Source organism: Hemiscyllium ocellatum, chromosome 7 (genome assembly GCF_020745735.1).
Source record: "Hemiscyllium ocellatum isolate sHemOce1 chromosome 7, sHemOce1.pat.X.cur, whole genome shotgun sequence".
In the NCBI taxonomy this organism is placed as follows: Eukaryota; Metazoa; Chordata; class Chondrichthyes; order Orectolobiformes; family Hemiscylliidae; genus Hemiscyllium; species Hemiscyllium ocellatum.
In genome coordinates this window covers 24,504,425-24,518,983 of record NC_083407.1, presented here as the reverse complement: position 1 = coordinate 24,518,983, position 14,559 = coordinate 24,504,425, and the positions used below count along the sequence as shown (strand labels likewise).

The 14,559-nt window shown below is 41.0% G+C and overlaps 1 protein-coding gene across 19 annotated transcripts in view; it reads right to left on the bottom strand.

The window, feature by feature from the left end:
* Positions 1-14,559, bottom strand: part of neb (nebulin) — a 299,811-nt gene that overhangs the window by 42,978 nt on the left and 242,274 nt on the right. For 17 of the 19 annotated variants that reach the window (XM_060827055.1, XM_060827069.1, XM_060827054.1 and 14 more), the window contains 5 exons: positions 13,942-14,046; positions 13,082-13,186; positions 11,295-11,405; positions 10,728-10,838; positions 4,538-4,651 (listed from right to left, as the gene is read on the bottom strand). In XM_060827055.1, coding sequence (XP_060683038.1) covers positions 4,538-4,651; positions 10,728-10,838; positions 11,295-11,405; positions 13,082-13,186; positions 13,942-14,046 — 546 coding nt within the window. The remainder of the gene's footprint in view (positions 1-4,537; positions 4,652-10,727; positions 10,839-11,294; positions 11,406-13,081; positions 13,187-13,941; positions 14,047-14,559) is intronic. The other 2 variants (XM_060827066.1, XM_060827070.1) reach the window with 1 other exon arrangement.

Here is a 14,559-nt window from a genome sequence, read left to right as displayed (position 1 = left end):
GTGGGAAGTTGTGCGTGGAGGCGGAGGAGATTGGAGAGACACTAAATCAATACTTTTAGTCAGTATTCACTCAGGAACAGGACACTGTTGCTGATGTGAATATTGAGTCACAAGTGATTAGAATGGATGGCCTTGAGGTATGTAGGAAAGAGGTCTGGGGAATACTGGAAAGGATTAAAATAGATAAGTCCCCTGGGCCTGATGGCATTTATCCTAGGATCCTCTGGGAAGCTAGGGAGGAGATAGCAGAGCCATTGGCCTTGATTTTTATGTCGTTGTTGTCTACGGGAACAGTGCCAGGAGACTGGAGGATAGCGAATGTGGTCCACTTGTTCAAGAAGGGGAGTTGGGATAGCCCTAGTAACTATAGGCCAGTGAGTCTCACTTCTGTTGTGGGCAAAGTCTTAGAGAATTGTAAGGGATAGGATTTATGAACATCTGGATAGGAATAATGTGATCAAGGATAGTCAGTATGGTTTTGTGAAGGGCAGGTCGTGCCCACAAACCTTATTGAGTTCTTTGAGAAGGTGTCCAAGGAAGTGGACGAGGGTAAAGCAGTAGATGTGGTGTATATGGATTTTAGCAAGGCATTCGATAAGGTACCCCATGGCAGGCTATTGCAAAAACTACGGAGGTATGGCATTGAGGGTGCATTAGAGGTTTGGATTAGGAATTGGCTGGCTGGAAGGAGACAGAGGGTAGTAGTTGATGGTACAGGTTCATCTTGGAGCGCAGTTACTAGCGGTGTTCCACAAGGATCTGTTTTGGGACCATTGCTGTTTGTCATTTTTATAAATGACCTGGAAGAGGGGCTTGAAGGCTGAGTGAGCAAGTTTGCGGATGACACGAAAGTCGGTGGAGTTGTGGACAGCGAAGGAGGATGTGGCAGGTTACAACGGGATATAGATAAGTTACAGAGCTGGGCAGAAAGGTGGCAAATGGAGTTCAATGTAGCTAAGTGTGAAGTCATTCACTTTGGTAGGAGTAACAAGATGATGGATTACTGGGCTAATGGTAGACTACTTGGTAGTGTGGATGAGCAGAGGGATCTTGGTGTCCATGTACACAGATCTCTGAAAGTTGCCACCCAGGTAAATAGTGCTGTGAAGAAGGCATATGGTGTACTGGGCTTTATTGGTAGAGGAATTGAGTTCCGGAGTCCTGAGGTCATGTTGCAGTTGTATAAGACTCTGGTGCAGCCTCATCTGGAGTATTGTGTGCAGTTTTGGTCGCCATACTATAGGAAGGATGTGGAGGCATTGGAACGAGTGCAGAGGAGGTTTACCAGGATGTTGCCTGGCATGGTAGGAAGATCGTATGAGGAAAGGCTGAGGCACTTGGGGCTGTTCTCATTGGAGAAAAGAAGGTTTAGGTGAGATTTGATAGAGGTGTACAAGATGATTAGGGGTTTAGATAGGGTTGACAGTGAGAACCTTTTTTCCGCTAATGGAGTCAGCTGTTACTAGGGGACACAGCTTTAAATTAAGGGGTGGTAGGTATAGGACAGATGTTAGGGGTAGATTTTTTACTCAGCGGGTTGAGAGTTCATGGAATGCCCTGCCAGTAGCAGTGGTGGACTCTCCCTCTTTATGGTCATTTAAGCGGGCATTGGACAAGCATATGGAGGTTATTGGGCTAGTGTAGGTTAGGTAGCTTCGGTTGGCGCAACATCGAGGGCCGAAGGGCCTGTGCTGCGCTGTATTTTTCTATGTTCTATGTTCTAGCAGCCATTAGTAAAATAACAATATATTCTTGAGATGGCCAAATACTCACTAATGCTCAGTTTTGCTTTCATTTGGATCATTTGGCCATGTTCTTTATTACAGCCTTTGTTCACCAGTTATGAAACTGAAAAGATTGTGGGCCCTGATAATTCTCCAGCAATAGAACTCAACACATTCCAGAACTTGCTCCCTGACCAGCCAGGATGTTTCAGTACAGCTACAAAACTAGCAATTTTATAAATTATTATTTATTCATGGGATATGTGTGTTGCTGGCTGGCCCACATTTATTGCCTGAATCCAGTTGCCCTTGAGAAGGTAATGGTGGGCTGCCTTCTTGAACGTAGCAATGTGCAAATTTGCGCAGGTAGTCCCTTTACACTAAAGCAGGATAATCCAATTGGGCCAGTTATTGCCCTATCAGTCCACTCTTAGACATCAGGAAACAATGGAAAATGCCATCAGCAATGTATTGAGCAGCACTAAGCTACTCACTGATCCTCAGTTTCAGTTCTTCCAGGGCCACTCAGCTCCTTCCCTCAACATGCCTTAGTCCAAAAACGGACAAACCAAAGAGTTGACTTCCAGAAATAAGGTGAAAGTAACTGCCCGTGACATCAAAGCATTTGACTGAGACATCAAGGACGCTAGCAAAACTGGAATGGAAGGAAATCAGGGGGAAACTCTCTACTGGTTAGAATTAGATCTGGCACAAGGGGAGATGGTTGTGTTTGCTGGAGGTCAGTCATCTCAGTTACTGGACATCTCTGCACGTGTTCCTACAGTTAGTGTCCTCAGCTCAAACAGCTTCAACAGCCTTATCAATAATATTGCTCCATCACAAGGTCAGAATGCTTGCTGATGCTATGCAAGCCTGAATTTTTGTCATGTTGCAGAGGGTTTCTGGCTGAGCCAAAATGGCACCTAATTCTGGAAGTTCCATCTCTGAACCTAATAATGGCATTTTTCACCATATGATGGGAAGGGAATAGGCACGGGATATAGTTTGTATGTGAGTGATTTACAGAGGCAATAGCACATCTGAAAGCATTGCTGCCTTTGGTCAGGTGCAAATTTCAATAGTTGGATGTAAAAGAAGTGAATAAATGCATTTGAACAGTCAAACACATTGTAAAAATGCTGTCGAGCATTTAAAACTGTCTACAGTTTTGAAAAAAAGAATCAGTGCTTGCTATTTCACTCTGTTCATTGACATAAGCATGAGGATTATGGATGAGTTGGCATAGAGGCTGTAAGGGCTAAGGTTTGTAAGAGGCATGAGAATGGTATGACTTGGCACTGTTGGCATGGAGATGCAAAGGGCAATGGGAGTGGGTAGGTAGTACAGGTTGGGTGGGGGCATGAAGTGGTATGGATTGGCAAAGATGTAAGTTATAGAAGCTTGATACCTGTGAGTGATGAAGTTTGGAAGACTGTATTGTTGTTGTCTGTTATAGCAATCAACTCTTTGTGGGGTGATGACCATGACTTCTATTGCCTTAGATGACTCTCCCCTAACCACCAACCCCCAAATGAAAATGGAAATATTTAAGGCGATTTATCTCTGGTTGCTTTTACGCAGCCAACAAGTCTCCTAACTCAGTACTTGCAACCCAGGATCAAAAGTTCAGACTCTAGTTCTCAATACGATTTGTGAATTCTGGGATACAGAAACTGTCTATCCTTGCATGGACAACACTGAGGCTAAGATTGTGAAAGGGCAAATAACATACATTCCATATGAGTATTGCGCAAGGACTATCTCCAGCAAGAGAGACCTATCCATCTCCTCATAATATTGAATAATACTATCATTGCATCCCCCAGTAACATCATGCAGGATGTTACCACTGACAGAGCATAACTGGACCAACCATAAAAACACTGTGGCTATTAATGCAAGCTAAAGTTGGGAATTCTGCTAAGAGTAATTCACCTTTTTTTAAAACCAGAGTATGTCCACTATTTAGAGGTCAGGATGGTGATGGAATATTCCCCACTTGTCTGGGTGAATACAGCTCCAACAATATTCTAAAAGCTCGATTCCATCCAGGACAAATCAGCTTTGATTGATCCCCATCCATCACCTTAAACATTCACTTCTTCCACCATTAATGCATAGTTCTTGTTTACTGCCTACAGGATGACTGCAGCAATTCATCAAGGCTGACTCAATAGCATCTTCCAAATCCATTACATTTACCAGCCAGAAGAACAAGTACAGCTGGAAAATGGGATGACCACATTCTGCAAATTTCCCTCAAAATCACATAGATCCTGACTTGGAAATACATCCACATTCCTTCATTATCACGGGTCAAATATCTTGGAATTCATCAAAGGGGGATATGCATTCACCAGATGGTTCAAGAAGGCAACTCACCACCATTTTCTCAAATGCAATTAAGTAATTTCAGAATTTGTCAGCTATAACCCTGTAACCCATGAGCCATAGAATCAGAGTCATGCAGAACAGAAACAGACCCTTCGGTCCAAACAATCCAAGCTGACCATGTTCCCAAACTAAACTAGTCCCATCTGCCTGCACTTGACTCATATGCTTCTAAACCTTTCCTAATCATGAACCTATCTATGTGGCTTTTAAATATTATAACTGAACCTGCATTCACACTTTCTCTGGCAGTTGTTTCCGTTCTCTGTAAAAAGGTTGTCCCCATGTCCTTTTTAAATCTTTCTCCTCTCACACAAATGAACAAAGACATGAAAAACAAACTTACTGTTGTCAAGGGCAAGGCCAATAGGATATCTTTAATTATGTGGAAGAATTAATCTATTGTGCCCATACCCACTCACCTCGCTTAAAATTTCTGTAGCGTTCTTGGCTCTGGCAAAGTCTGGTGTTTCATTAGCAAGTGCCACGAGCCCTTTACCCTTGATTTCTTCGTCCAATGATCTCTTGTACTCTTTCTGAGTTAGACAAAAAAAGGCCACTCATCAATAGTTTTGTAACTAATATGTGGGAATAGCCCTACTGAAAATCTAATTGCAATATAGTCAAGAATTGTCTCTACCACACTATGGGATGGCAACATGCACTTTTTTTGGCATGCCTTACTCTAGAGCAATGGGTAGTGTTAATAAAGGATCCAACATTCTTTCTTCACATGGTTGACCAGGGATCTCTTGCACTCTTATCCCCTGTCACTGGCCGGTGTTGAAAGGATTTGATCATCTGTTTGGAATATATATGCCTTGGCTAGCAAGTGCTGGGCAGGTTTCAATCTGGAGGGTTTGATTCAGAGACAGGTTCTATGGCCCAATGTGCTACCTGAACTCTATTGTTCTGTTCGGAAAACCAGATCCACAGCCAAGACCACCAGTTCACCTTGGTATGTTGGCAACTGCAAAGCCTCTGGAGGAAGAACGCCTCATCTTCCACCCGGCGACCTTCAACCCAATGGCATCAATGTGGACTTCACCAGTTACCTCATTTCCCCTCGCCCCACTTTACCCCAATTCCAACCTCCCAGCTCAGCACTGCCCTCATGACCTATCCCACCTGTCCACCTTACTTTCCACCTATCCACTCCACCCTCCTCTCCGATCTATCACCTTCACCTCCACCTCTATCCACCGATTGCATATTCAGCTACCTTCCCCCCAGCCCAACTCTCCCATTTATCTCTCCACCCCCGAGGCTCCCAGTCTCATTCCTGATGAAGGGCTTTTGCCAAAATATTGATTTTCCTGCTCCTCGGATGCTGCCTGATCTGCTGTGCTTTTCCAGCACCATTCTAATTTTAACTGCAAAGGATTATTGATCTAAATAGAGGAGCTCATCTGGCTATTTACATATATTATTGATTTGTTCAATCTGGTTGATTCTCGGTCTGGGTGATTGGAGATAAACAGACTGAAAGAAAAGTCTTATGCCTGTGAACATTGTAGTTAGTGATAGCTCTATCTATCTGCTTAAACACCATTTGTTTGCTCTGTCCCAAGAAAGGCTTCCCATATTCGTAATTTTATATGGATTGTTTTTACAGTGAACTTTCTGAAAAAGAAATAATATCAAAAAAGTGTGACTAACGTGGTTTCTGCAAATCAGGTGAGTTTTTAAAATTATTTTACACAGACTATCTCTAGTCTCCAGAAATTTCCTAATTGATTAACTATGGGCAGCAGTCTCCCTCTTCTATGGGCATACTAAGACAAAATTCTTCTGTGGAATTTACTCAAATGACAGAACCTCAAGATTCTGTATCAGTGGGTTTGATTCTTAACAAAGAAAGGAAAAAAGAAGTCAGTTTATCATAAGTAGGTGTAACCAGAGCTCCTTCCATTCATTAAGGCTTTGAACTTTAAAACAATCTGGTTGGACAATAGAAGCATTTGATTTGGTGGTCACCTGATCAAAACTCTCTTTGATAACAAATCTTTTAGATTAGATTAGGTAGATTGGGCCAACCTCCAGAAGGAAATTAGACATCAGAGTTAGAACCAATCTCCACTCACCAGAACTGTCTTCAGTAAGATTTAATTCCTGCACCTTTGGATTCATTGGTGGAAATAGTACCAAGCAGCTAAAGGCGCTCTCTCTCTTGTTCTCATTTGGTTCCGTAAGCCCTAAAAGTTCACAAGTGGCTTAAACTGCAGCTGAGCCAACCCTGTGGACTAAATGACCTCCTCTTTATTCTCATGCACCTTGTCATGGTTCCATTCCAAGGAGATAAATACTTGCAATAACTCTCAGAGTCATAGAGATGTACAGCACGGAAACGGGCCCTTCTGTCCAACTCGTCTATGTTGACCAGATATCTCAACCAATCTAGTCTAACCGGCCAGCACCCGGCCCATATCCCTCCAAATGCCTCTTAAATGTTGCAATTGTACTAGCTTCCACCACTTCCTCTAGGAGAAAGTGAGGACTGCAGATGCTGGCGATCAGAGCTGAAAAATGTGTTGCTGGAAAAGCGCAGCAGGTCAGGCAGCATCCAAGGAACAGAAGGACTTATGCCCGAAACATCGATTCTCCTGCTCCTTGGATGCTGCCTGACCTGCTGCGCTTTTCCAGCAACACATTTTTCAGCCCCACCACTTCCTCTGGCAGCTCATTCCATACATGTACTACTCTGCATGAAAATGTTGCCCCTTAGGTCCTTTTTATATCTTTTCCCTCTCACCCTAAACCTATGGCCTCTAGTTCTGGACTCCTCGACCCCAGGGAAAAGACTTTGTCTATTTATCCTATCCATGCCCCTCATAATTTTGTAAACCTCTATAAAGTTCCCCCTCAGCCTCTGATGTTCCAGAGAAAACAGCCCCAGTCTGCTCAGCCTCTCCCTATAGCTCGAATCGTCCAACTCTGGGAACATCCTTGTAAATCATTTCTGAATCCTTTCAAGTCTCACAACATCTTTCTGATAGGAAGGAGACCAGAATTGTACGCAATATTCCAACAATGGTCCAACCAACATCCTGTACAGCCACAACATGACCTCCCAACTCCTATACTCAATACTCTAACCGATAAGGGAAAGCATATCAAATGCCTTCTTCATTATCCTATCCACCTGCGACTCCACTTTCAAGGAGCTATGAATCTGCACTCCAAGGTCTCTTTGTTCAGCAACACTCCCGAGGACCTTACCATTAACTGTATAAGTCCTGCTAAGAATTGCTTTCCCAAAATGCAGCACCTCACATTTATCTAAATTAAACAACATCTGCCACTTCCCATTGGCCCGTCTGATCAAGATCCTGTTGTAATCTGAGGTAACTTTCTTCGCTGTCCACTACACCCCAATTTTGGTGTCATCTGCAAACTTACTAACTGTACCTCTTATACTCACATCCAAATCATTTATGTAAATAACAAAAAGTAGAGCACCCAGCACCGATCCTTCTTGCACTCCACTGGTCACAGGCCTCCAGTCTGAAAAACAACCCTCCACCACCACCCTCGGTCTCCTACCTTTAAGCCAGTTCTGTATCCAAATAGCTAGTTCTCCCTTTATTCCATGAGATCTAACCTTGCTAACCAGTCTCTCCATGTTGAATGCTTTACTGAAGTCCATATAGATCACATCTACCGCTCTGCCCTTATCAATCCTCTTTGTTACTTCTTCAAAAAACTCAAACAAGTTTGTGAGACATGATTTCCCATGCACAAAGCCATGTTGACTATCCATAATCAGTCCTTGCCTTTCCAAATACATGTACATCCTGTCCCTCAGGATTCCCTCCAACAACTTGCCCACCACCGACTTCAGGCTCACTGGTCTATACTTCCTTGGCTTATCCTTACTACCCTTCTTAAAGAGTGGCACCATGTTAGCCAACCTCCAGCCTTCCAGCACCTCACCTATGACTATCGATGATATAAATATTTCAGCAAGAGGCCCAGCAATCACTTCTCTAGATTCTCACAGAATTCTAGGGTACACCTGATCAGGTCCTGGGGATTTATCCACGTTTATGCATTTTAAAACATCCAGCACTTCCTCCTCTGTAATATTGACATTTTGCAAGGTGTCACCATTTATTTCGCTTCTTTCAATATCTTCCATATCCTTTTCCACAGAACATACTCATTTACTATATGCCCCATCTCCTGGGGCTCCACACAAAGGCTGCCTGGCTGATCTTTGAGGGGCCCTATTCTCTCCCTAGTTATCCTTTTGTCCTTAATATATTTGTAAAAACCCTTTGGATTCTCCTTAATTTTTTGCCAAAGCTATTTCATGTCCCCTTTTTGCCCTCCTGATCTCCCTCTTTAGTATACTCCTACTGCCTTTATACTCTAAGGATTCATTCGATCTATCCTGCCTGTACCTTACATATGCTTCCTTCTTTTTCTTAACCAAACCCTCTATTCCTTTAGTCATCCAGCATTTCCTCTACCTATCAGCCTTTCCCTTCACCCTAACAGGAATATACTTTCTCTGGATTCTCATTATCTCCTTTCTGAAGGCTTCCCATTTTCCAGCCATTCCTTTACCTGTGAACATCTGCCCCAATCAGCTTTTGAAAGTTCTTGCCTAATACCATCAAAATTGGCCTTTCTCCAATTTAGAACTTCAATTTTTGGATCTGGTCTATCCTTTTCCATCACTATTTTAAATTTAATAGAATTATGGTCGCTGGGCCCAAAGTGCTCCCCCACTGACACACCAGTCGCCTGCACTGCCTTATTTCCCAAGATTAGGTCAGGTTTTGCACCTTGTCTATTAATTACATCCACATACTGAATCAGGAAATTGTCTTGTACGCACTTAAGAAATTCCTCTCAATCTAAACCTTTAACACTATGGCATTCCCAGTCTATGTTTGGAAAGTTAAAATCCCCTCCCTTAACCACCCTATTATTCTTACAGATAGCGGAGATCTCCTTAGAAGTTTGTTTCTCAATTTACCTCTGACTATTAGGGGGTCTATAATACAATCCCAATAAGGTTATCATCCCTTTCTTATTTCTCAGTTCCACCCAAATAACTTCCCTGGATGTATTTCCAGGAATATCCTCCCTCAGTACAGCTGTAATGCTATCCCTTATCAAAAACGCCATTCCCCTCCGCTCTTGCCTCCCTTTCTATCCTTCCTGGAGCATTTGTATCCTGGAACATTAAGCTGCCAGTCCTGCTCATTCCTGAGCCATGTTTCTGAACCTTGCCGAATGTCTTACTGAAGCCCATATTGGTCACATCTACTGCTCTGCCCTCATCAATTCTCTTTGTTACTTCTTCAAAAAACTCAATCAATGTCAACAATTCCTTTGAGACAGTCAAATTAATGTTTAAATCTGACCAAAACTGTACGCAAAATTGGTCTAATTTCTCAAGGACTCTAAACTACTGAGAGAAAAGGGTATCATCACTTTTTAAAATCTAAAAGAGGCAGATAAATATCCATGAATTATTGTAGGAAGCAGTGCTACCTCTACAATTGGCTTCAACAATCCTCGGGCATGGGACAGAAAGAAAAGTCAAACATACTTCCTGTCAATTCCGATATCCATTTCCAAATTATGGAAAGAAACAGAAATATAAGCACATGTAGATATAAAGGATATGATCGTGCATTTAGATAGTTCAATCATACTAGGCCATTCTGAGAAATCTGCTAATATATTCTGCAATGATCAACTTTCTAACAGGTAAAGTGTATGAGCTAAAGGTATGAGCTTAACATCAAAAGTTCTTTAGGCCGAGGGTAGTGGGTGCCTGGAATGAGCTCCCAGAGGAGGTGGTAGAGGTGGGCACGATAACATTATTTAAGATGTATCTAGACAGATACATGAATGGGCAGGGAGCAGTGGGATACAGATCCTTACAAAATAGGCAACAAATTTAGATAGACGATTTGGAATGGCACAAGCTTCCACGGCTTGCAGGGCCTGTTGCTGTGCTGTACTTTTTTTAGATTAGATTAGATTACTTACAGTGTAGAAACAGGCCCTTTGGCCCAACAAGTCCACACCGACCCTCCGAAGAGCAACCCACCCAGACCCATTCCCCTACATTTACCCCTTCACCTAACACTACGGGCAATTTAGCATGGCCAGTTTACCTAACCTGCACATCCTTGGACTGTGGGAGGGCACCAGAGCAGCCGGAGGATACCCATGCAGACATGGGGACAATGTACAAACTCCACGCAGAGAGTTGCCCGAGGCAGGAATTGAACCCAGGTCTCTGGCACTGTGAGGCAGCGGTGCTAACCACAGTGTTCTTTTGTTCTTTGTTAGTTCAGTTGGCTGGATGGAAGGTTTGCTGTATACAATGATGCCAACAGCATGGTGTCAATTCCCATACCAGCTGAGATAACCATTAAGTCCCACCTTCTTAATTTCACCCCTCACCTGAGGCATGGTGACCTTCAATAAATGATAGAGTAGCCCTATGGTCCTCTGCTATTATGACAAATTTGACTTATCTGCTACAGTAGGAAAGTGTGCCCTACAGTATTTTTATAACTCAATAGAATGTAACATTTCGTTATCTTGAGCACAGGACACACATTGCTGACACTGGGTTATATTTACCTCATTGAGAATGTACGTGGCATTCCTTGCTCGCATCATCTCAGGAGTCTCCTCAACCACCGTTAAGCCCTTACCCTTCACACCTTCCTCAAGATCCTTCCTGTACTCTTTCTAAAGAAATGGAAAAAATAGCTACAGAAATACTGACTATATGACATCTCTGCCCAGACAGTAAACTGAGACTAGACAACAGAATGACACACGCATCTTTCATTGTGTTAAGATAGATAAAACACTTCAAGCACAATTAATTGACTGAAATGCAAGTTTCTTTACATTACCATTACAAGAAATTAGCATGACAATGCTCTGAATGAACATGATGCATAATTGCCAAATACCGAGCGAGACACCAGCAAAAAGATAGAGTACAAGCCAATGAATAACTAAATTATTCTACAAATTATAAACAAAATGCTTAAAAATATGCAGAAAATTTCTTTCATGATTAGTGAAAACACGGTTGTGCATGAACTTACTCATGACATATTCCAAATTTTATTTGTTTCAACACAAAGCAATAATTACTTTTCAAATTGTTAAACAACAAAGAAATAGACTGGATACCTCACAGCCTATTTTAGTTGCATATTTGACATGCAACATTGCGGGCGTAATCTCCAAACCAGAAAGATTCCTGCCTTTTATGTGGTCTTCCAAATCCTTCTTATATTTTTTCTATTGGTGATAGGGAGAAGAAATAAAGTAGACAAGAAATTTGCAGCAGAATTAAAAATAAGTGGTCAGCATGTATAAAAGTATATAACAGACAATCTAAAATTCTTAAAACATTCTTGGTGGATATAGTCATTTTTATACAGTTCAACATTTTTATGGAACACCAAATGTACTATTGCAAAGTTAAGCTCTTTGGCAGCTGAATATTAGTTAAATGGAGAAAGACTGTGGAAAGCTGTAGAGAAAGGGATTTGGGAGCCCTTATTTCTAAATCACAAAAAGCTGGCATCCAACTTAGTTGGCTTCTATTTCATAGTGAATGGAGTATAAAAGTGGGAGCCTTTGCTAAAACTATGCAGGACACAAGACATGCTCCACGTGCAATACTGCAAACAGTTTTGCACATATCAATCTAAGAAATATATATTGGCGTTGGAGGCAATCCAGAGAAGGTTCACTAGGCAGATCCCATGGATGGAGGATTGATTTTTGAGGAGAGGTTGAATAGATTGTGCCTGTATTCACTGGAATTTAGAAGAATAGGAGGTGACCTTATTGAAACATACAATATTCTTAGTGAACTGGTCTGGGTGAAGATGTTGTATATCTTTATGGAAGTGTGTAGGATCAAAGGATATAATCTCAGAACAAGGAAAACCACATTTAATGCTGAGATAAGAAGGCTGTCAAGGCTGCATTGTATATTATGTATATTCAAGCCTGAGATAGTTAGATTTTTAATCAGTAAGGGAATTAAGAGCTCTGGGGAAAAGAGAGGAAGGTACAGTTAAGGATTATCAGATCAGCTGTGATCACATTGAATGGCAGAGCAGGCTTTATGGGCTGAATGGCCTATTTCTGATCCTAAGTCTTATGGTCAGAACATTATTTATAAGTTAACTAACAAGACAACATTACAAGAAAGAACATGGACAAATCAAGCTAACATTGCGTTCAATAGGGATTGCATTCAGAAAGGATGGATGGAATCTTGCTGAGGTAACGAGGATCTCAGCTGCTCTTTATTGGGAAGACTCCCCGACTGTGTCATTCAGGCATTTGACAGGGGAGGCTGCTCCACTGAATAGCATTGTCAATAATGGATGATGGCAATTGCTGGTACAATACCAACCTGAGGCACAGAACCACTGAGGTATCCAAGCCACAAGTGAGTGATGGCAGGAAGAAGTTTGCCTTCAATTATGGCAATCTTTAGTAGATTGCAGGTAAAGTAGTGGATATTAAGGAAGGAACACATTGTTATGTCTAGCATCTCATTGTAACTATGCTGCTTGCTGACTAACTGATAGACTGTGAAAATGCTGAACTGAACATTTCTCAATAGCCTGGCTGGACAATGTTGTGTTGTTTCCCAGTGCACAAGGAGCAAGGGATTAAGATAGCTGAAGAGCAGATGAAATATTTTGGGAGACAAATCAACTTTAAGTATTTGCCAATGTGACAACATACAGTTATATAACTTAATACAAGTCTGGCACAACCTGTATATAAGTTTCCTTTTCACCTCCAAATAAACATGACATTTTCCAAGGCCACATGAATTGATTGAAGAACCCAAACACAGGCGTTCATAAATCCTATTCTCTTCAAAAACACATGCTATTCAACAATAAAACCAACAACAGGGCCCTCATGAAGTTATTCCTTGACCGTACCTCACTCTGCATATGCTGCGTTTCCAAAGCAGTAACATAAACAGGTGTTTCAAAGTCCAGCATTGCCTTGCCTCTTTCTTTCTCATACAGTTCCTTGTATTTTATCTGAAATGTACAACATGGTTACTCTACATAACAGAATAAGCTTTACATAATTGATATTATTTTTCATTGTAGAATATGGCATTTCTAATAATAGAACTTCTGCAAATCAACACTCGCTATTGTATAAATGAACTGAAAAAGTTGTTTGGAACTGCTCAGATTATAGTTGTGTGTTAAAACCACCCCTTTCATTAACATATGATGATATAATCCTATAGTTCCCTATCAATTTGTAACATCATTTAAGAACTTTTGGAATCGCTATATTGGCTCATGTGGCATTTATCCATTTCAACCAAATTATCTGGAAGCAGTGTCAAATAGAAGCTAAACATTTTCTTCGAATAACCATGATAAAGCCAAAATAAACTGACATGAAACATTGTCTGACAATTGCCTTAGCTCATTGTACTTCAGTAAGGGAGCTTTTAATGGCACAAAGGAACCAAGTTAATATTGTAAATAAAATCGGAGTGGGACAAGAAACCACAGTTTAAAAAAACAGTAAGTAAGTAAACTCACAGGCTCAACAAAGGAAGAAAGGATGCTTTGACCTTCATTTTCACCATTTTAACATTTTAAAATATAGGCTATAGAAAAATATGCCTTCTTGCTTTATGTTAGAACATTGCTATAGGTCACGTCTTCATTAAACTGTAGAACTTGCTGCACATTAGTACTGGATGAGTTTGAATCCTGGAGACAAAGTTAAATGTGCATATGAACATACATTCACTTTTCCTCAGCTGACTTACTTGGCTCTGTAACTCAGTTGCTTCCTTTAGATGAATTTGTTCAGGTGAATCGGATACCAAATGGTAGTGACCTTTACTCTTCTCAAACTCCTTCTTGTACTGGTACTATGAGAGGGTCAAAAACCACCTCAATAACAGAGAGACTACAGAGTCTGAATATTGTGACCCATCTACAAAAAGGTGCTCACAAAAAATATTCCGTTAAACAATAAAATGGAAAAGCAAGAAAAGAAATCCAATCAAAAAATGGGATGTGGTGGATGGATTGTGGCTGTGGGATTACACACAAAGGTATGGACATTTCTAATGAAAACAGAAAAAGCCACTGAGAAATGTTATTGACACTGAAGAGCTAATAAAACAACCATTAACAAGCTGGTTTCATTTGAATGGATTATCCTTTGATGTTAACTATCATGATTTGTTAAGAACCACAAAAGAAGAGGTTTTAAAAATAAAATAACAATTACAAAACGTAATACTGTGTGAAAAGCAAAAAATAATATATTTGAAAATAATCCAAGAAAGATTTCTATTGTAGAGAAAAGATTTTAATGGACAATCCTATAAGTTCCCTATGATTACTCTTCCATTTTACGTAATTTTATTTGTGAAGAT